Raw genomic sequence first — 22,269 nt, forward strand, 5'->3', positions numbered from 1 at the left:
GAGGTTGCCACTCATGGTCATGAGCCACTCCAGACAGCATGATAGTCCCTCTTTAAGTGAAAAGTTCCTCTTTAAGTGAAAAGACTCCATAACCTGTAACTGTGGAGTGATATAACGTCTGATCTCATTTATGAACCAGCTGTTTCCAGCTAAAACTATTGTTTTTCTTTTTTTTTCTTTTTTCTCTTTTTAGGGACTGCAATATCAAATCAACCAAAGTTCCAATGTGCAAGTTATAACGGTGAAAAAAAAACAACAAAAAAACCCCAACCCACAAAAGCCTCTCTCCCATATAGACAAATCTGCTTAGGGGCTTTCAAACCAAATAGTTGTCTTGTATGGATAGAGTTCTGCCTTTCCCTTCCACATTTTGATTTCAACTTTGTCCCTTGTTGCATAATAGAGTAAATTTAATTTAATATATGTGAAAAAAATGCAGGTTGCTTATAGAATCATGCAATTTAAAGATTATATATCAATCATTAGGCCAGCATTTTTACAAATGGAACCTATCAATGCATGATTATTCCCTACAATGTAGCCTCAAGCATTTAGCTCAGTTCAGTTTTTTAAAAAGCTCAAGCTATGGTGAACTTACTTCCTTTGAGAGACTATTCCTCAACCACATACACTGTATTGTTAGGAAGTGTTCCTGCTGTTGGCTAAGCACACAAATATGCAAAGTAAAACCCACTGCCTCAGATATAACTATATCTCTGACCAAGCAAAATATTGCTTCCTGGATTCTGTTTTCTCTACAGCAAATGCTGAGGCCACAGATGTGAACTATTTAGCTGAGCCTTAACAGACCCTCTCAACCGATGCCCTTTACATTGGCAGGATGAGAGAATTCTGTGGCCAGAACTCTCAGACTTGGTTGGGGAACCTCGTCTTTCAGCTAGTACCCAATCTTGAACAACTCTTCCCTCCCTCAATTCCTGCTTGAAGTCTCAACTTCTACAAGAGATTCATTATCATGAAGACCTAGTCGCATCCTAAAGGTAAGTAAATTGCTCCTGGGAAGTGCCCATTTGGCAATGGCTTTTGATGGAATAAACAGGGGCAGAAAGAACTTAGGTTCAGGTGAACTACAAAGAGTAAGTATTTTTTAAAAACAGCAGTTGGATTTACTTTTACTTGCCCAGAGATAAAAAATGACATCAATCTTTTAGCGATGCTTTCCCAATTGCAATAAAACAACAGAATGCAGTGTACACCCTCAAAACTAACAATTCTGAACTTTCTGGATGAAAAGACCAGTGTTCACATTACCAAGAGTCTGGTATTCAATCACCACCAAAATAGCCTATCAATTTAATTTATCCAAAGAGATGGCAACATCATGGATCTGGTTAGAAAAACTAAATGGCAATTTCTAAATAGGTTTTCTTGGAAAGTAAGCAATACCTGCTGTCATTATCTAACCAGCTCCACCCAGGATCAGGTGATTCTCAACTATCCATCACATGTGCAATAATTTTCTAGATCAATAACTCACATTCTGGGGCAGCTCTAGACATTTTGCCGCCCCAAGCAAGGTACCATGCCATGGGGGGCGCTCTGCTGGTCACCAGTCCCGCGGCTCCGGTGCACCTCCTGCAGGCATGCCTGCGGAGGGTCCACCGAAGCCACAGGACCAGCAGACCCTCTGCAGGCATGCCGCCGAAGGCACCCAGCCTGCCGCCCAGCACAGCACCCCAAGCACGTGCATGGCATGCTGTGGCCTGGAGCCGCCCCTGCTCACATTCTCATGTACTTATATGACCCCAGCCACTGTAGTAGCTGGCTCACTATGTTACATACAAGACTGTATTTTTCCCCCACAAGAAAGTTAACTATTTTATATAAAGAGTTACAGGAGTATTGCAATTTTCTATATATTTTGAAGGATTTAAATATTATTTCCTTATCCTTGTTTCTCCGACAAATTCATATGAGAGAGGAAAAATGGAAAAGGAAAAATGGTTTAGGGTTTGCAGCTATTTTACCCATAAACATGACTTACTTCCAGTGTGTCCCCATCAATCTCTCCTTCTAATTCCAAAGCACTGCCCACAGCATCAGTCAAAATCTCTTTAACCAAGCCACAGAATCTGCAAGCAGTAAGTATCAATCAGCAAAGAGAATGCCCTCGCTGTAAAAGATTAGCTAAAACTTTGTAAGCCAAGTGCAAAGCAATACATTTACTAACAAACTGTAATAGGGTTCCTTCATTAACTTTCCATCTTTACATTTACTGTAGTTTATCTGAGGAAAGATATGAAACATACATTGAAAAATAAAAGCCTACTTATCTAAAAAGTGGTTTAATCCGCTGCAGCGTACCTAAGGATTTGTTTGGGGTTTTTTATTGTAATTCTTTTAACTACAATGTTCTGGTTAGATAAATCTGTAAACTGGCCTTAGTGTGGCCTAGTCTTTATAAATGCAATTACAGAAACATGAAAAGCAAGATACTTAAAAGTTGCTAGAGATATTTAGTGCCTTAATTTTTGGGTGCACAATCTGAGACACCTTGGTAAGGGCTGACTTTTAGAAAGTGCTGAGCAGCCTATGAAACGGAGGTCAGACTAGATGATCATATTGGTCCCTTTTGACCTATGAGTCTATGAAACTCAGGCAGGGGGTATGGCCAAAACTGAGTGAATAGCGTTGTGACCTGGTACAACTTTAATTTGGCTGCCTTCTGTGTATGTATTACGATGCAGTCCTTAATTAAATGTTCCCATACTATTTTCTCCACAGGATTCCTGCCTCCCTAAGAACACAGAATGAATGGAGCTCACTGAATTAGCAGTTTGCAGTGTTTTGTTTTAGCTTCATTGTTCCATGTGTGGCCCATGCCTTATTTACTGCAAACTATTCAAACTCTGCTTTAAAGCAAGAAATGCTAATTTCTGCATGTTTTTTTCTATGGCATTCGTTACTTTAGTGCTTGAGTGCTATACAACCATTTAGTAATTTATCTTCTCAATATCTCTATGGTGAGAGGGTACTGCCAGGGAAGCAACAAACAAACAATAGGAAGTAGTTCTTCACACAACACACAGTCAATCTGTGGAACTCACTGCCAGTTGTGAAGACCAAAAGTGGAATTGGGTTAAAATAAGTTTATGGAGGATAGGTCTATTAATGGCCATTAGCCAAGATGGTCAGATTTGCAACTCCATGCTCTGAGTGTCCCTAGGTCTCTGACTGCCAGATGCTGGGACTGGATGGCTCACTATATAATTACCCTATTCTGTGCATTCCCTCTGAAGCATATGGAAATAGCCACTGTCATAAGACAGGATCCTGGGCTAGATGGATGGTTGATCTGACCCAGTACAGCTTTTATGTAATTAAAGGCAGAGAGAGATTAAGGTCAAAATTTTGCACTAATTTTAGGTGCCTAATTTGGACCCAATTTTTGAGAGTACTGTACTTAGCATCACATAACACTTTATATGTTCAAAACATAGATCCCATTGACCTTCTCTTCTAACAATCCCCTGCCTTGTTCACTGCACACGTTCCAACTCCTGCAAACAAATAAGGCAGGGGTCCTATGCACCTACTTCACTACATACACTCATCCACCCCAGAGCAGATGCAGCCTCTGCACTGAGAGAGCCAGGGGTCCTGTGGAAAAAATATCACACGACCACGTAATTAAAGACTGTATTATAATGCATACACACGATGGGCCAGATTTAAGGTTACACAAACAACCCTAATTCTGGCATTTGCTAACCTTTGAGAGCTTGACTTTACAACCTTAATAATGTTTAACGTAGTGTTGCGTGTCCCCCATTTTATATAAACACTAAACACAGATCACCACCCAAAAGAGAAAAAAAATTACACATATTAAGACAAACAGAGCTGAATTCACTGCTGATAAAAACTCCACTGATGTCACCAGTCAAATTCCAATCCCATGAGAGTTATAGACCAAATACTCTCCTAATACGTCTTCCACCTGAATTTCAACAACTGTACTTATTATCTAGATTTGATAACTCTATCTGAAGAGAATATTCAGGCACCCATGGCAAACTTCACAAGGGTTACATGCGAGGTAGTAAGTTAGACTCTCCATTACACTTCCTTAAACCTACTTACCACCACTTTGCAGGGTATAAGGAGGTCCAGGTAAGTGTAATTTACATGCCAACGAGCTAGAAGAAAGTGTAGGTTAAAGTAGGATGGGGGCTACTTTAACTTATACCTTAGTTCAAGCCAGGGCTGCAAGGGAGGAGGGGAGAGCAAGTGGGGCAATTTGCCCCGGGCCCCACAAGCCCCTCCAGGTTTTCGGTGGCACTTTGGCGGGCGGCCCTTCCCTCGCTCCGGGTCTTAGGCGCAGCAGAAGACTCAAGAAACTGAAGGACCCACCGCTGAACTGCTGCAGAAGCCTTAGAGCACCACCCGGTGAGTACAAGCGCCGCAAGCAGCGAGGAAAAAAAAAAGCCGTGATCAGCGGCACTTAGGCTGCTCTACCGCCGCCGCTTCATTCTTCAGTGGCAATTCGGCGGCAGGTCCTTCCCTCCGAGAGGGACCCGCCGCTGAATTGTCGCTGAAGACCTGGCCCTGCCCCAGGCCCCCTGTATCCTCTGGGCGGCCCTGGTTCAAGCTTGTTTACATGCAAGTTGTACCAACAGAGACTCCCTTAAATATTGCAAATGTAGGTGTAGGGACAGTCTGAGTGTAATGGGATCTAGCTCATATCATCTTATATATCATCTCTGAATTCAGCCCATAGTTTCTTAATAAGAAAAAAAGTTTCAAGATGATAAATGCACAAATGAACTTTTATTTATCTGAAAAACTGTCTGTGTTTGTCTTGCACTAAGTGCTATATACCAGTCACCAGTGATGAGGGAGGGGAGCAGGAAGCGGGATCAGGGAGGCCATGGCCCTCCCAGTTTTAGAAAGTGGACACGTCTGACTGGTCCACTTTTCACCAGGGTAGACCCTGTTCCCTTCCCCTCCTCTTCTCCCCAAGCCCCAACTCCATGGCCAGGCCAGCATGAAGCCCGGCTGGGGAGCCTGGACAGTTGTGGGGACTGCGCAGACCCTCCACCTGCCCATGGCGCGGGGTAGCCTAAAGCAGCCCCCGGACCCATGTCCCTGCCCCAGGGCTCCCTGCCCAGCCCAGAGCAGGTGGAGGGTCCGCGACTTCACGCCAGCTCACCACAGCTGCCTGCATGGCGCTTCCCGACCCAGCTCTGGCTGGGGAGTGGAGAAGACATGGGCCGGGGGCTTCTCTTCGTGGGCCTCCCATACCATGGCAGGTGGAGGGGCCCACTGCAGCTCTCCACAGCTTCCTGTACAGCTTTATCATGGCCAGGCTGCAGCTCCATGGCCCTGCCCCCTGGCTGGAGCTGGGTCGGAGGTGCCAGGGTCCCTCCACCTGCCCTAGGCGGGAGGCCTGGGTAATGGTGACACGGGCAGGGGGATGATTTCAGCTACACTCCAACCCAGGCGAGGGGGACGGTGGGCTCCCCGGCCCTGCTCCAGCTTCTGGCTTGGCCAGGGGAGGGGCAGGGGCCCCCAGTTCTCCCACTTTTGGGAAGGCTCCAACACCTTTGCCAGTCACATACCAGAGAAGTTTTATTAGTGGTAAAATCAGCTCACCTACTACACTGGTCCTCTGTGGAAAAGTAGATTTGAAAGTCATCAGAGTTGTCATGGACATAAAGAAAACAACATCGTTCGTCAAACTTGGATATGCTGTAAAATTTCCATCAAAAAAAGTTTTACTCTATATGTTCATATTAGACAGCATGGAGGAGGAAGCAGTAATATCTTAGGAATTATTCAATTTCAGACAACTTTTATTTTCTCAAGAACACAGTTAATTCTCTCACAAATGCAAGAATAGCTGTAATTGTTCTCCTTACATATGAAATGTCTTTTGTGTCACCTATTATTGAGGGTGAAATCCTGGCCACATTTAAGTCAATGGCAAAACTAATGTTGCCTTTGACAGGGACAAACCTCATCCCAGATGTTTTTTGGTTTTTTTAACCTCTCTTAGTAGACTCATATGATTTCCTAGTATCTGACTGCCCTTGTGTGGAAACTGAACTGATTTAACATCTCTTTGGATTCCAGGGCTGTCTTTGTTTACGTTAACAAATTTAGTTTATACTTCGGTTACTTTTGCAATAAACCTTAAAAAGGAAATAATAGCAACGTACATTAGTGTGTAAGCTTCTTAGAACCCTTTAAAGACCAGATTAATGTGCAACCACATCTGCCACTGAGGCCAGGCCCTTGGTTGAAAAAGTGTCTTTCTTTGATCACTCCTGTACAGAACCCAAATAAATGGGCTACGTGCTGAAGAACTTTGCAGGAACTGGGAGAAATGGAATCCATCTTCAGTCCATGCACAATGCACACGGAAGTCCTACCGTCCCTTCATAGCTGCTACTAGCTTTTGGATTGGAATAGCTTCCGTCCCCCATACAGGAGTTCATAGTCATAGGATCTGCATAACTGCAAACTCCTGCAACTAGACTGCACAGAACTGTCATGAAGCCCTGTTCAACTAAGTGTAGAGTTTGAAGAGATCTTTTATGTGTCCACTTTGTAAGAGAACTTCTGCAGTTAAGCTGCATTCGGAAATTTCCATGGTCCTTATGATCCAAAGCAAAATTCACTCTAAATGCTATTTTTCCCCCATTCAATAATTTTTTATTAGCACTTCACTCATCTGTATGAGGTGCCTTGTTTTGTAAAGGCATTGTTCATTTGAGAACATGAATTAATTGAATGCTCAATATTTTGGGTTGCTATAACATTTAAGGGTAACACAACAGTGCCAACATTCTAAAATACATAGAAAGAATTCTGCCAAAACAAAGAAAACATTTTGTATAATTTTAAAAAAAGTTATATTTAGTAAAAGCAGCAAAGAATCCTGTGGCACCTTATAAACTAACAGACGTTTTGGAGCATGAGCTTTCGTGGGTGAATACCCACTTCTTCACCCACGAAAGCTCATGCTCCAAAACGTCTGTTAGTCTATAAGGTGCCACAGGATTCTTTGCTGCTTTTACAGATCCAGACTAACACGGCTACCCCTCTGATACTTATATTTAGTAATAATTCCACTCTGGAAATGTAACATGGGAGTAAACCTTCATTTTTTGCAGCCAGCTCTATTACTTTACAAAACACACAACAAAACTCTCCATTTCAAATGTCACTGCATTGCTGGGCTTTGATGAAGCAATCTCCAGTGTAGAAACGTATGAGGCAGATTAATCTATCTGACTAAACTGCCATAAAAAACAATGTGAATTTTCAAAGGTTATACACTGGTGAAACACGTCAATATCCATGCATATGATTTTCAGTTTACTAAATATAACAAACTATATAGGAATGCCTCAGGAGTTTAAGATTAACTGGCTACCATAAAGAACAATTACATCTGACAAAAGTGTGAATTAAGATTACAAGTACTATTCTACATTAAATAACTGGTGAGAGTTTCAAAAGCATGAAGAGGTCAAAATAACTCAAAATCAACAAATACAAACGTTAAAAGAAATCAAACCTAATTCAATCACATAAAACTCTACTTCCAAGGGTTTTAGAGTCCGCAGAAATGATTAAGAAAGAAGCCAAAGCAAATGAATTGTCATTGTTTAACTAGTTACCATGCTAAGCAATGATTAATAACAAAAACTAAGCCCATTGTAAAGTAAGTAATGTGTGTTTTAGAAAATTAGATGCTAAAGGACTCCTTATCTGGTAACGGTGCACACCAGCAACAACAATCATTTCATTGGTCTTGGAAACTTGTTGGGACTGAAAATAACCTAACATTTCTCTAGTGCAACAAAGGGAAAATCCTAGCTGTGCCCATCTCAGTTGCACGGGTGCAGAAGGACTAGTGGTGGTTCTGCAGTACTGAAGGTCAGGTAGGCAGGATTTGAGTGCAAGTGCTACAGTTGGGGCCTGGGTGACCAGGCCTAGTGGGCAGAGCTGGGGTCAAGAGTCAGGAACAGAACCAAGGGTAAGAGCTGTAACTGGAAGACCGGAACCAGCACAGAGGATTAGAGCCGGGGTTGGAAGTCAGGAGTCAAGGCTGAGGGTCAGAGACAGAGTCAGAAGCCAGGAACTAAAGGCAGGGATCAGAGCAGTAACTAAGAGCAAGGCCTGTGATAGAAGCTAGCTGAGGATTCGCCTATTTGCATAGTCAACTTCCTGTTCCTGGTGCTCCCTCCAAGCTTAAGTAGTGCATCTGGACCAATCTGGGAGCACTGCTAATCAGATCCTTTGTGGGCAGCATATCCAGTACTGTTGGGCCCGCTACGTTCACAGCCTGTCAACTGCTGCTCTGACAGAGCTGTCTGGTGGCAATGTGGATGCAGCGGTTGCTTAGGGACCAGCAGACCCTTACAGCAAGGGGCCAACAACTCTGTGAAGACTCCCAGCAAGGCTACTGGAACAATTTTTATAGTGGGGGTGCTGAGAGCCATTTAACCAAACTATAAACCCTGTATATAATGGCAACCACGTCAAGCCAGCGGGTACAGCAGCTCCCCTAGTTCCAGCATCCATGCTCCCAGCATGCTGTTGCACCTGCACTTGCGGGGGGTGGGGGGAGGCAGTGCAAGGACAGACTAGCAAAGAGTGAGGAGGCTATGTGGTTCCCTCAGCCATTGTTCTTCAACAGAGCTGGGTGGAGAAGGGGCCAGGACCCACAGGAGTGTGCGGCTGCAGCAATGGATGCACAGCAGTCTTAGGGGGTAAGATTATTTCCCTAGAGTCACTACAGAATTCCCACTTCCTCTCTTTTGGGGACTTTAATCAGTGTAGCTTCTGAGCAGAAGAATCTGGTTATATTATTTTATTGCTTGGTTAATGAACCAAGAAAGGTAATATTTTTATTTAATCAAAGGAGTACTGTTTTGAGGTCATTACTTATACTTGAGAGGAAAAATGAAATTCTTTGGTTTTTTATGTGATATCTTCAAGTGCTCAATTACACGAGTAGGTTATTTGTAATGCTTCCAGAATTTTGAGTTCAGTGCTCTTTGTTGTAATGTATCTTCTTTATTGGACTGATGTTTTATGCTAACTAAACTAACTCATGGCCTAAGAAACTACAACGAAGCTTTGTTAAAAAAGATTAATTAAGTTTTAGAAAACGTGGCTCACTATTTACTATTATCTGGCAAAATTATATTTAGAGTTCAGTTTAATTTAATCCTTTGTCAAACTGAGGGAAGAAGCTTTTGGACATTATTATTAATTGTTTCTTGATCAAGAAAGTCCAGGAAGAGAAGAGAAGAGAAGTTACCTATTGGTTCACTTCTCTCAGAAGCTCCTACACCTAGATTGGGTAATCACCTTTGCTGATGTGACCTCAGGTATTTTTTTTATACACATCGCCTATCTGGGTCTGAGATAGGGTTGCCAACCCTCCCTGTTTCACCGGGAGTCTCTCGGTGTCGGGCTTTATCTCCCAGAGGCTACTGAAGCCAAAATGGGAGATTTTAGGCTGCTAAAAGTCTGGTGGCACAGTGGGGCTAAGGCAGACTCCCTGCCTGTCCTGGCCCTGTGCTGCTCCCGGAATCGGCTTGCACATCCCTGCAGCCTCTTGGGGGGGAGGAAGGCAAGGGTCTCCGCATGCTGCTTTCATCCCAAGCGCCAACTCCGCAGCTCCCATTGGCTGGGAACCGCGGGGGTGGTGCCTGTGAGTGGAGGCAGTGTGCAGAGACATCTGCCCACTCCCAGGGGCGAGAGGGACATGCCAGCCACTTCTGGGAGCAGTGTGCAGCCACGCAAGCAGGGAGCCTGCCTTAGCTGTGCTGTGTCGCCAACTGGGAGCCATCTAAGGTAAGCGCCACGCTGCCGGAGCCTGCACCCCTCACCTCCTCCAGCATCCAACCCCCTGCCCCAGCCCAGAGCCCCCTCCTGCACCTCAGCCCCCTCCCAGAGCCCACACTCCTCACAAATCCCAATCCCATGCCCCAGCCCTGAGCCCCCTCCCGGACCCCACACCCACTCCTGCACTCCAAACCCCTGCCCCAGGGTCAGCATGGAGCCCCCCACACACCCTGAACCCATTGGACCCAGGCCAGAGCCCACATCCCCTCAGACCAGTGAAAGTGAGTGAGGGTGGCGGAAAGTGAGTGACAGAGGGAGGAGGGATGGAGTGAGCAGGGTGGGGCCTCAGAGAAGGGGCCGGGCAGGGTAAGGGTGTTGGGGTTTGTGAGATTAGACAGTTGGCAACTCTAGTCTGAGACCTTGTACTTTTCTTGCAGCCTGAAGATTTCTCTATAGATGTCTCCTAATGTAAGAGATGTCTTCAGCTAGCCTCTTCCAGCCTTCTCTCATCCTTGTTTTTAAATACAAAAGTGTCAATCATGGAAAAGAAACTACAATTTATTTCCTGGAAATCTAGCTTCCAGTGACATGAAACTAACAAAGTTTGTTTGTACCAATTGAGGGTGGGTTTAGCTCAATGGTTCCCTAACGGGGTCACACTATCAGCAGATGGGGTTGTGGCAATCCCTAGTGTGAGGAGGATGCCATTTTGCTCACATGTACAATGTGTGCAAGGTCATGATGTCTGGAGAAGGCCATTTTGCTCTACACATGACTTCACATGCACCATACGTACAAGGTCACTCTGTGCAGAGGACATCATATTCTAGGACAAAAGTGGCATCCTCCAGGCTGTCTGGGGTCCTGGGAGGAAATAATTAGTTAAAATGGGGTCATGATGTCAAAAAGTTTGGCAATCCCAGCTTAGCTGAATATAAAAATTGTAAATACAGTTCAAAATAGAACTCTGACATTTTAGGTCGGACTCTTTAGAGCAGAAGCTCACTGCTCTGCTTGACTCAAGGCAGGGGTTCTCAAACTGGGGACCCCTCCGGGGATCGTGAGGTTATTACATGGGAGTCACAAGCTGTCAGCCTCCACCCTAAACCCCACTTTGCTTCCAGCATTTATAATGGCGTTAAATATATAAAAAGAGGGTGAGGGTGTCGCACTCAGAGGCTTGTTATTTAAAAGGGTTCACCAGTACAAAAGTTTGAGAATCACTGACTTAAGGAAAGAAAGACTCTTCCCTATTACAATCTTCTGAAGCAGTTTAAGTAGAAGAAAGATTTAACAGGAAATGAAAAGCAGAGTTCATTATCTCAAATAGTAAGGCATGATCATTTGACATAAGTGAAACATTAAATATGAAACCGTAATTAGTTGTTTTCAAACATACCAACCTTATTCCCCTAATGGAGGAAGCTGTAAAATTCCATTCATGAATCTGTTTCTGTAAGGAACAAAGATCTAAGTCAACCAGAAGCTAGTCTCAGCTTGTTATTTGAAAGCAAAGTCATACAATACATAGGATCTTGGCAAGACTAGTCACATCTCCATTTTTTTATTTGAAAGGATGAATAGATTTGGGTAGATGTAGGATGTATATCAATGCTAGCTTTACTCACTTGAGGAAAAGCCATTTAAATAATATCACAGTGAATTAAGATACATATTTTCTAGTGTAAAATTCAGTTTCAAACGCAAAGTTGAAGCCTGAAGCGTAATTTACCAAACAGTACATCTTTGGACTGATTAAGCAATCCTTTCACATTAAAAAATACGCACAGGGCAGATCCACTGCCCTGCTCTTCTCTTTTAGGAATAGAACCATCCCGTTTTCAGCAGATAAAGCGCTAGCGTAATTGGCTCCTATGAATTCTCTCCCCCTGGAAGCTCTGGCACAGAAATAATTGGAGGCAGAGAGGGAGATGGACAGATTATGACCATAAAGTACTGCCCTCCAGCTGTCCCCAGCAAGTGGATGGTGTCTTGGTTACTGTTGTCAGCTAACATAGGTTAGGGCAGTCCACAAGGAATCTGCTTTGTAAGGTAAAATTGTGTCATATATGCTGTGGCCTGTATTGGGAGTAGTGCACAATCCCACCACACCAGATCAGATTAGATTTCAGGGATGCACAAACATTTAAAACCTTGTTCCATTATTTGGTCATCTCTTACTTTGGTTATCATAACCTCTTTGGCTACCATACCTCTTTTCCAGATCTCACCTCATGGAGGCTGCAAAAGCTGTCCTCCTCTCAAGCCTTTCCAACAGTATCTCCCCCTTCTTGATCATTCTGGGCTTTCTATTCTCCTTTCTCATTAAATTCAAGTTACTTCTCACTTTCAAGGATTTGGACAACTCCATACCTGTTTGCATCACATCTCTTTATAAATTTCCTCCTACACCCTCTCTCATAACCCCATATTCCAACAAAGTTTGTCTCTTGACTTTGTCCTTCACCGGCTCACAACCTGATATCTTCTTTCATGCTACTCCCTATGTTTGGAAAACCTTTACAATTTCAACAATGCCATTATGGTGCTTTATCAATAATAATTAATAATCAATGTAGGTTAGCTCTGAATTGTATCTCTGTAAAATCACGTGCTAATGTAAAAAAACAAAAATTAAAGAGGATAACAGAATCAATCATGCTACCCAAAAGGTTTTCAGAGGGGTAGCCATGTTAGTTTGTTAGTCAGCAAAAACAATGAGAAGTCCTTGTGGCACCTTAGAGACTAACAAATTTATTTGGGCATAAGCTTTCATGGGCTATAACCCACTTCATCAGATGCATGGAAGACATTGATAGAGCATGTTCTAGTGAAATGAGCTCAGGACTGGGAGCAACAAAGACCTGAATTCTAATATGAGATCAGCCACTGAATAATCCCAGATCTGCAAGTCATTTCACCTTCTCTATAGTACCTCAGTTTCCCCATGTGTAAAATGGAGATATTAATTGTCCTGCGTCACAGGGATGTAGAAAAGTTTACAGTGTTTCTAAAGTGCTTCCAAATCCATAGGTGAAAAAGGAGCCATATAAGTACAAAAGCATCATTAGTCATGTGAAATGTGTTTGCCATTTGTCTTACCACTTCAGTGGGCGAGACATGCCATAGAGAGACAGTGCTCTCTTCTGCTTCATTGTTGATTGACACATATGCAGGCTGATAGACCTTAGTTGGTTCTATCACTAAAACCTAAAAAAAACCAGGGTTCTGTTTAGTGAAATGTAACAGCAACTATACCATAAGATCTCAAGAAGGATAGTGATATAGGATAATAAGCAATCTCAAACCAGACATTGCATACATATTTTTTGTTTTACAAAATCCATGTTTTTTTTTCCTATTTACAATAAAACAATATTTTTATGGTATATTTGTTACTGTACTTTAGAGAGGGCATCAGATGTTTTTAGGTTGGTCAAATGACTACTTGGAAGAAGGGAGATTGAAAAAATGCTAGATTTTGGTTAATGCCATTCAATAAGATCTGGGGAAATTAGGATTTATATGTTACAAAACCTATTTGGGCATCTTACTGGAAATCTCAGTCCATTAGTTGTTTCTTTCGTTGCTTCAAAAATGATATCTAACCAGAAGTTCAGTCTCTCTTGTCTGGGAGAATGCTCGATGGTGAGTTTCTTGAAACGCTGAATTAACAACAGGTTCTGGACTAATGACCTCAAGTACCTAGAACATATACAGTCAATCAAGGGCAGGGAGGAGGGGGAGAGAGAGACACAGAGAGAGGGAGAGACTCTGAGACTGACTCAGAATCCCCTTCCCTCCCAACGCTTTTTAATAAGTTAGTAGCTCAAATGTAATTTAAATCAAAATTAAATGTCGTCTACAAGATACTGTCATTTACATATGACTGTGCTGATTTTACAGATTTATAGGCCTGATATCAAGCTCAGACATAATTTATAGTGTGCTTTTATGCACAACTGATTTGAGAAGTACAAGGTTAAATGGATTCCTATGTAGTGATGCCAATGGGCTGATCACATGGGGGGCAGAATGGGTTGCACATATCAATACTTAGAAGAGAATTCTACTGCAGTTTGAGTCACATCCACCATCATCCTCCCCTTAACATACACATTTCAGGGGAATCTAAAACCAGCTCTATCAGTCTGATGGATAATTTTATTTTCTACCAGGAAAAAAACCACAATAAAGAATCAAGTTCAAATCAGAGTTGCAAAAATTTGAGATTTAGAAATGTATTAAGTCATCTGGTTCATCCAATTTTCTGTGTAGGATTGTTCCCTACTGAACATTTTCTAGTATTTTGTCCAGTCTAGTTATAAAAATCCCAAAAGATAGCTCTTTTGACTGAGACTTTATGTGCATTTAATGTGAACACACACTACTTACCAAACTGGAGGCTTCAGTTTAAACAGTTTTTCCGCTGCTTGCACTGCCTTACCAATGTCACTGGCCAGCATGCTCACACTGAAAAACTGTCCCACATCCCAGTAATTATTCATTTTTTCCAAGCTTCCCTTTCTTCCCAATAAACTGTTCAGCCGCACACCTGGAAAATTCCACATTGAAAGAATGCTTCTATTTTAAATGAAATTTTTGCATATTTTGTTATCACTGTAACAATGATCATTCAGAGATGGAATCGTCATTAATGAAAGAATGGGGAGTATTTACTCCTACCTGGAGATTATGGGCCAGGTGCTTGACCCCATTAAGGTTACTTTGTACAGCTGTGGTGACAAAACACAGACTTAGACATGGCTCAACTGGCCAGGGAAGGATTTATTTTGTGAAGGACCACTGTAGGAGCTCTTACACTGGCTCCCAGTGTAGGGGATGTACCTAGGTGTCCCTATGTCCCAGAGATCCCCACCTGCTGGAACAGTCCCTAGGTCAGGGGCTGGTGCAGACTGGTCCCAGGATTGAGGTGTAAACGTGTTAAAAAGAGACACTTTTGCATCCCCCTGACCTCCTTTGCTGCGGAGAGGGCTGCTCTGGTGCAGCTGAGGATCCGATTCCAAATGTAGAACTTTGATTTTTGGCTATTACCTTTCTAGAATGCAACAATCTATAATACAACAGTTTTCTTTTATAAATCTATCTATCTCAGGGATGTGTTTCAATCAAGCATTGAACTTTGGGGAAATTGGAATCTGAGTTGGGCAACTGGCTCCTAATGCTGTAATTGGCTAAACCAAATTTTGAGCCAGATTGATTTCTGCACTGATACAAAGGGGGTGAGGGAATGGTCTCCCTGATTCAGTGTCCGTAGTGGCCCTCAATGCCCTTTAATTCACACCTTTGTTGCAATGGCAACTCCGAACCACTGCAGTGGTGCAGAACAGTTGGGCCACAGGTCCAGACCTGCCTACACCACCTCCCTCCACCTCTGCTGTGTGCTGTAATTCCCCCACCTGTTCCCAGGGCTCCTGAAGAGGTGGCACAGAGCTGTCTCTGCAGCAACTGTAGGGGTCACACATATCTGGGGTCTGTTCCCTGGAGCAGATTTATGCTCCTTCTGTGGCCCCTTTTATGCTGATGTAGCTGGCATAAAGGGACCAAGGGGCAATGATGAATAGACCTCAGACCCATCTCAGCAAAATAAAATTCAATTGTTCTTTATTAAAGAGAACACAAACTTCTTGTTTGTTTACCTATTTTTCTTAGTTCCATTGAGGTTTCAAACTGCTGTCCTTCCACAATCAGCAAAACTGCAAGGTTAATTCCAGAATACAGACTTGACTGGAGCTCAAATCCTTTGCGGTACCTACAGAAACAAAGAGTCTAGAGCTCCCATGTTACTGTGCCTTAAACAGAAAACACAGCACAGTTTTGAAAAAAGGGGCTCATTGCCCCCTGGGAAGAAAGTATTTTTAGGGACCATGTAACATGTTCATTACTTTGTACCAACACCACTTTGAAAAGGGAATGCTTTAGAGACCATGAGTTAACCCAGTGGGTCTCAACCAAGCACACACAAAGGTCTTCCAGGGGGTACATCAACTCATCTAGATAGTTGCCTAGTTTTACAACATGCTAGATAAAAAGTACCAGCGAAGTCAGTACAAACTAAAGCTTCATACAGACAATGACTTGTTTATACTGCTCTATATATTACACACTGAAATATAAGTACAAAATTTATATTCCAATTGATTTATTTTATAACTATATATAAAAATGAGAAAGTAAGCAATTTTTCAGTAATAGTGTGCTGTCACATTTTTGTATTTTTATGTCTGATTTTGTGAGCAAGTAATTTTTAAGTGAAGTGAAACTTGGGGGTACGCAAGACAAATCAGACTCCTGAAAGGGGTACAGTAGTCTGGAAAGGTTGAGAGGCACTGATTTAACCTGTTGTCAAAGAAGAAAGGAGAGCAGAGGACAGGCATACAATTGTGTGTCCTATCAATTTGCATGATTTCGAGGAAGGAAAATCTGAATTAGTTATTTTAAAAAATTAACATTTAATGCAACAGAATGTCATTTCATTCCATTAGTGATATAGAAATATCAAGGAAAATGCAGCAAGATGTTCTTTCTTAGTGAGAATTTTACAAAAAGGGCTGAGAGTTGCACATATTCTGTACTTTATGTCTCTGTGCCCCAAATCTTGTTTCTTAGTAGCAAAACTCCCATGAACTTGGCTAAATTATCTAGGGCCAACAGTTTTTACGCATTTATTTAATTTCATGAGAGACCCATTTACATCCCGGGGGTTCATTATTCCCTGCACACAATGTAGTATTACTCTTGCTTGAGACATCCCCTTTGAAAAAAAAAATATTTTACAGTAATAATCCAGAAAATACACCATTAACAATACTTCAATCAGCAGAAGTTTGAATAATTACTGTACAATATGCGGCTTTTATATACACACACACACACAGATCTGTGTATATACGTCTGCGCCGTGACTTTATTATGGAGTTTATCAACGCAGCTCCTTAAACTCACTGGAGAACTTGCTATCGAGCAACATGAGACATCTCCTTCCTCAGCACCCCCTCCTGGGACTGAGGATAGAATTCCTCACTGTGCAGAAGACCAGCATGAGGCCTATACGCTACCTGCATCTCACTTAAACCCTCAAAGTGGGGCTTAAGTGAGATGTAAATAGCACTAGGTCTTCTGTGGTGTCTCTGCATGGAGGTGAATTTCACCCTGAATTTGCTGTTTGCACAGCATTCCCAACTCACACCAATACATAGAGAAGAGTAAGAGACCAGGAATTTGTTTGCCTTAATACAAAAACAAACAAAAAACAAAAAAACACTAAGATACGGTTGGCCAAAATGGAGATCCTTACTCAAAGTTTTCTCAATTCTGACTAAACCAAGTGCAAATTTTACTTCAGTAGGAGTTTGCTTAAATAAATACTGTGTGGAAGTAAAGCTCTTGGAATTTAGTCTTATAATTTGGCACAGTCTTGTTTAGATAAATTTTGCTGTTTTTTCAAAGCCAGATGTAAAACTTTAACAGTATTTTCAAATGGGTTTGCTTTTTCTGTTACCATTCAATGGCAATATCTCGACTACTGGTATCTTTACAGTCGGAATCAAGGAATATGTCCTTGTAGATTCTCCCACACAGGCAGAACATATCTGGAGCAGGGTGATCACAGGTCTGCAGGACTTGAAGCATCACTTGTAATGCCTTCGCTCTGTCGCCTGTATTGTTCCTTCTAAAATCAATGCAGAAAATTATACGAATGAGTTGAAATCCAAAACAGCAAGTTTGAGATGCACAGTAAATTTAGTTTTTGCTATCATTCCACTGAAATGTCATTATGTATTGGTTGGCATAAATATAACTTTACTGTTATAGGGGAACTACTTGTTAAATCTAAGAACTGCATAATGTTCAGACTATTCAGGTATATTAAAGATTCTCCATCTCGCACCTGGTTCTTCCATCCATGAACAGACAGGTGTTGGGCATGCTGTGAAGGGGAAACAAGCACTTCACATGAGGCTCAGTCCTCACAACACTTGCTACAGGGTAACAGTGGTATTCCCATGGTAGTCAATGGGACTACTCACTGCACTAGGCCTAATAGTGTTTACAGGCATGGACCCATAATTCGGAAGTGACCAGTACCTGCCAGTCCTGTGGTGATATTGACTGGCTGTGGGGGAAAGCCAGGTTGATCTCTCTTTGTCCAGCAAGACAAGAAAGATCAACATGAAGTCTTTGGGGAAATGGATATTGAGGGAAATAGTATTGAAGTGAACTACTTTTATTCCTTGATTAATCTGTGGAGGTAAGAAATAAAAAGTGTAAAAGATCTAAAAATTAACAACTGTAATGAGCTTCTAATTAAAAACATGTAACATTCACGGTCATCACAAAAATCAAGCTAGTAAAATATTATATGCTCTTAACATTTTTGTTAATGTAACCTCAGAATTCCTGGCTAAATAAACCTAGATTTACCTCGTCGTTTTCAATAAATTTAAAACTCACTCTCACTATTTACATCAAAAAGGCACATCAGTGTGAACAGAAAAAAAATGCGTTTGCAAGTGAAAAGCAAGCATGGATTTAGAGCTTAAAATCCACTTACCAGCATTTTGCTAATAACTAGGATTCAAACTATTTACCAATCCATTTTCAGATCTGCTTATGCTTTCCTGATCCCTAATATCTAGGTCTACAGAAACAAACTTATGCTTAAGAACATATATGCTTGCTTTGTCAGGAATGCCAAGGGCAGATAGCTGCTTCTGGTAATTTTAGAAATTTTTTCCACTGAAAGGATTTAATCTTTGGTATAGCTGCTCAGTTACTTGGGTAACCTATAGAACATACCTACTGTAAAATATTTTCTATGCGTGAGAAGTGCAGGATAAAAGTGCAATATGGCTATACATATTCGTCACTAGTTCTCTACATTTTGTACTGCCTGTGATGCCAGAGGCATTATTTAAATTGTACAGTAGCAAGTACCAGAGTTTTAAAAGAGTGCATTGTTTCTTCAGATTAAATTCTGAATTAAAGTTCTTCCTGACCATTTCTAATGAGATCCAAATAAAAGGTGAAGGACTTTTTGGAACTTTATAGAGGTAAAAAATTAAGAAGAGGAAAGGACAAGTCCAATGTCCTCTGTGTCACATTCTCTCACTAAACCTGTTCTACATTAATCAGATTCTCTAAGGAATGTTGGCCAAATTCTACCCTTTTTACAGAAATACAATGAAGGTTGTGCATGCATAGCCAAGGACAATATTTGGTCTTACAACAGGTTCCTTTGAGGTCCCATAATTAGCACATATTGGAATTTAGGGATGTGTTTAAGACATCGCTGACAAAATAATGTCTACTACATTTGCTTTTAAAGGCATCACACAACCAGCATATAACTTACAGTACTTTCAGATAGCTGGTGTAGGTTCGTACCATTAAACCATGTTTATAAAAAGTCTGTGCAAAAGCACAAATTTAAAGAAAAAGCCATCTATAATACAATACATAGTACGACAAGGATAGTTTTGCTTAAGATAGGCCAGGGATCGGCAATCTTTCGCACGCGGCTCACCAAGGTAAACACCATGGTGGGCCAGGCCAGTTTGTTTACCTGCCACATCTGCAGGTTCGCCCGATCGCGGCTCCCATTGGACGCAGTTCGCCACTCCAGGCCAATGGGGGCTGAAGGATGTGCTGTCCGCCGCTCCTCATCACCCCCATTGGCCTGGAGTGGTGAACCGCTGCCAGTGGGAGCCACGATCGGCCAAACCTGCGGATGCGGCAGGTAAACAAACTGGCCCGTCCCGTCAGGGTGCTTACCCTGGCGAGCCGCATGCCAAAGGTTGCCAATCCCTGGGATAGACTAATGAACAGCTGGTAATAGTTTTCTGTCACTACCTAATGCTGAACACTCTTGGGGCACCATGGGCTTGATCCAATGCCCACTGAACTCAACAGAGGACTCCCTTTGTCTTCAAAGGATCAGGCTCAATATAAATAATATCAATATTAATGCAATATGTACTCCAGATTCTAATGGGCAAAAGCCTCTACATCTCATTAAGAATCTCACAGATTATTCAGTTCCCTTGTAGGGAACCGAAGGGACTTTTAATGGAATTTAGAACAGTGCATTTAAATCTTTTTTAGATCAATTAATTGTGGATTTAAATTAATATGAGACATTATCAAGCATGGCATCAAGCAACTCATCTTAACTATATTCACCTAGACCAAATTTTCAAACTTGGATGCCCATAGTTAGTCACCTGAACATCTGATTTTTGGCACCTAATTGCTCATTGAGGCACTTAAAGAGATATTAAATTCCAGTATGTGCCCAGTGTACACTAGGTGCAAGGTCAATAGTGACAAAGTTATTACCATAGGATAGTTGTATGTGGCCTATGTGAAATGAGTCCAGTTTCTATGGGGTAAGCATCTATATCATCACCAGTCTTGGGAATAAACTATCACTCTGTAAGGCAATCTCAGCTAAGAAGCCAAGGTACGAATGGGATGAAAAACTGAACCACTCTCTTGAGGCCTACAGGTAGCTTCTCCAGCTCAGCATGGAGGTATGCAGGTGGGATAACGTCTGATACTTGGCATGACACTGTTATACCTACTCCATAGATAGAGGACTCCTATTAATTTAAGGTTATCACTATGGTAGCCAAATGCCTGACAAAGTCTAAATGTATTTTACAGGCTCCGGTGCTGTCAAAAGATCAACTGAATCAGCTTAATTTGTTTGTTTTTTTTAAATGGTAATTCTGTTTAACGTTGTCCTTGCCCCAGCATCAATCATATTAACGTGTTTTTCATTCAGAGTCCTAACAGCAGAAGGAAGAGTGGCAGAGTTAAAGTACATTACGCTATAATGTCCCAGCAGAGCTAACAGAAAGCATGAAATATTTTCCTGGTATGAGTAAGTCAGCACATCGAGGATGAATTGAACCAAGGTAAGCATGCCTAAGAAATCCTATTGGCAGAAGCAAAATTCCAGATAACCGGACATCACAATGCATTCTGTGTATTTTACTGCTGCTTTGCCAACCTGCTGTGAAACACACCTGCTGCTGCTAGCAGCATATGTGCTAGTTAATTTGGGGACTAAATAGCCCTCCTTTTCAATGGCTCAAGTTCATGCATGTTAATCAAGTGTTCTTCCTACCATACTCTTGACTGTTTGAATTAGGATAACAGCCGCTGCTCCCTATCTTCTACCCTCTTGTGTAACAGTGCAATAAAAGGTAAGATTTATTCCTGATCATTTAAAATAATGCATATAAACAAGCTGCATTGAGTGGGGTTTTTCTATCAGCAATCACAGCTCAAAGCGACGACGATCATTCCCATAACTCCAAAGAAAGTTTTTGGCAGAAAACCAGATCACAGTATTTTTTTTTAAATGTTTTCCTGCTTGTACTAATACAGAAACAAATAAGGCTATTTTAGACAATGTTGATTTCATAAAAATGTCCATCACATAAACAAAAACTTTGCAATCTTCTGAGTGTAAAACTAAATGAACTATCTCGGCCAGTCTGCAGGAAAGGGTCAGCAAATGTACATGTGTGTTGATCGCTATCATTCAGGCCTTCATCCTGCAAACACTTGCATTCATGAATAACTTTATGTACACAAATATAACCACTGAAGTAAATGGGCCTTATAACTAAGCAGGTACATAAGTGTTTGCAGGTAACTGCTATTTTCAACTCCACAATCATGTTGCTTGCAATGCTCTTACTTAAAACATGTGTCAGGGCATCTATATGCCAGTTGCTTATCAATTAAGTGATCTAGCTTACAGAAAAGCCAGCATACAGAACAGCTGACCTTCCTTATGCACCACTATCACAATAGACAGACAAACAAGACCATCCTGCCCCACTCCAGCCATGGAAGAGGTTAGACCAGACTGGGAACAACTTTTATTTGTGCCACTTTGCAACAATTCTCAAGGGCCACATGCCAGTGGAATGTAGCCAGAGCACAGTAACTCCAGCTAGGGACTTATGGGCAGCTTCAACTCTAGCTCCAGCAGTCACAGCAAGAGGGAATGCAGGGATGAACTGGACCAGTGGAAACACTGGATTTCAGGAGCAAGTTCCATCCCTCCCCAGGAAGCTTCCACAACAGCAATACACCTTTACAGCCTCCATGCACTTCTGCAACATCAGCCCTGCGGCACTCTATCCAGCTCATCACTATTACCAGACACCCTAGTATTGTCAGAAACCACTCACTCTGTCACTGCTTGTTTAATTCACTTGTCAACAAGTTATTTTACCTGTCTTCCTGCTACACCATCACCTTCTCCTATTGTCCTCCTGAGACTTACTCTTAAGCTTTCCTCTCACTTCCCCATTCCCAATACCCTCTTCAACTCCCATATCTCCATATCCTGCCAAGCAATCCCCTTCTCCTTAACTGGCTCTCTCACTTCTATCACTGCAG

The 22,269-nt window shown here is 42.0% G+C and overlaps 1 protein-coding gene across 4 annotated transcripts in view; it reads right to left on the reverse strand.

Annotated features, from left to right (window-relative positions):
• Positions 1-22,269, reverse strand: part of MAP3K15 (mitogen-activated protein kinase kinase kinase 15) — a 177,432-nt gene that overhangs the window by 58,426 nt on the left and 96,737 nt on the right. For all 4 annotated transcript variants that reach the window (XM_030574386.1, XM_030574378.1, XM_030574360.1 and 1 more), the window contains 8 exons: positions 17,351-17,521; positions 15,489-15,601; positions 14,224-14,383; positions 13,383-13,533; positions 12,931-13,038; positions 11,232-11,281; positions 5,617-5,712; positions 2,006-2,093 (listed from right to left, as the gene is read on the reverse strand). In XM_030574386.1, the coding sequence (XP_030430246.1) occupies positions 2,006-2,093; positions 5,617-5,712; positions 11,232-11,281; positions 12,931-13,038; positions 13,383-13,533; positions 14,224-14,383; positions 15,489-15,601; positions 17,351-17,521 (937 nt within the window). The remainder of the gene's footprint in view (positions 1-2,005; positions 2,094-5,616; positions 5,713-11,231; positions 11,282-12,930; positions 13,039-13,382; positions 13,534-14,223; positions 14,384-15,488; positions 15,602-17,350; positions 17,522-22,269) is intronic.

Source organism: Gopherus evgoodei, chromosome 1 (assembly GCF_007399415.2).
Source record: "Gopherus evgoodei ecotype Sinaloan lineage chromosome 1, rGopEvg1_v1.p, whole genome shotgun sequence".
Lineage (NCBI taxonomy): Eukaryota > Metazoa > Chordata > Testudines > Testudinidae > Gopherus > Gopherus evgoodei.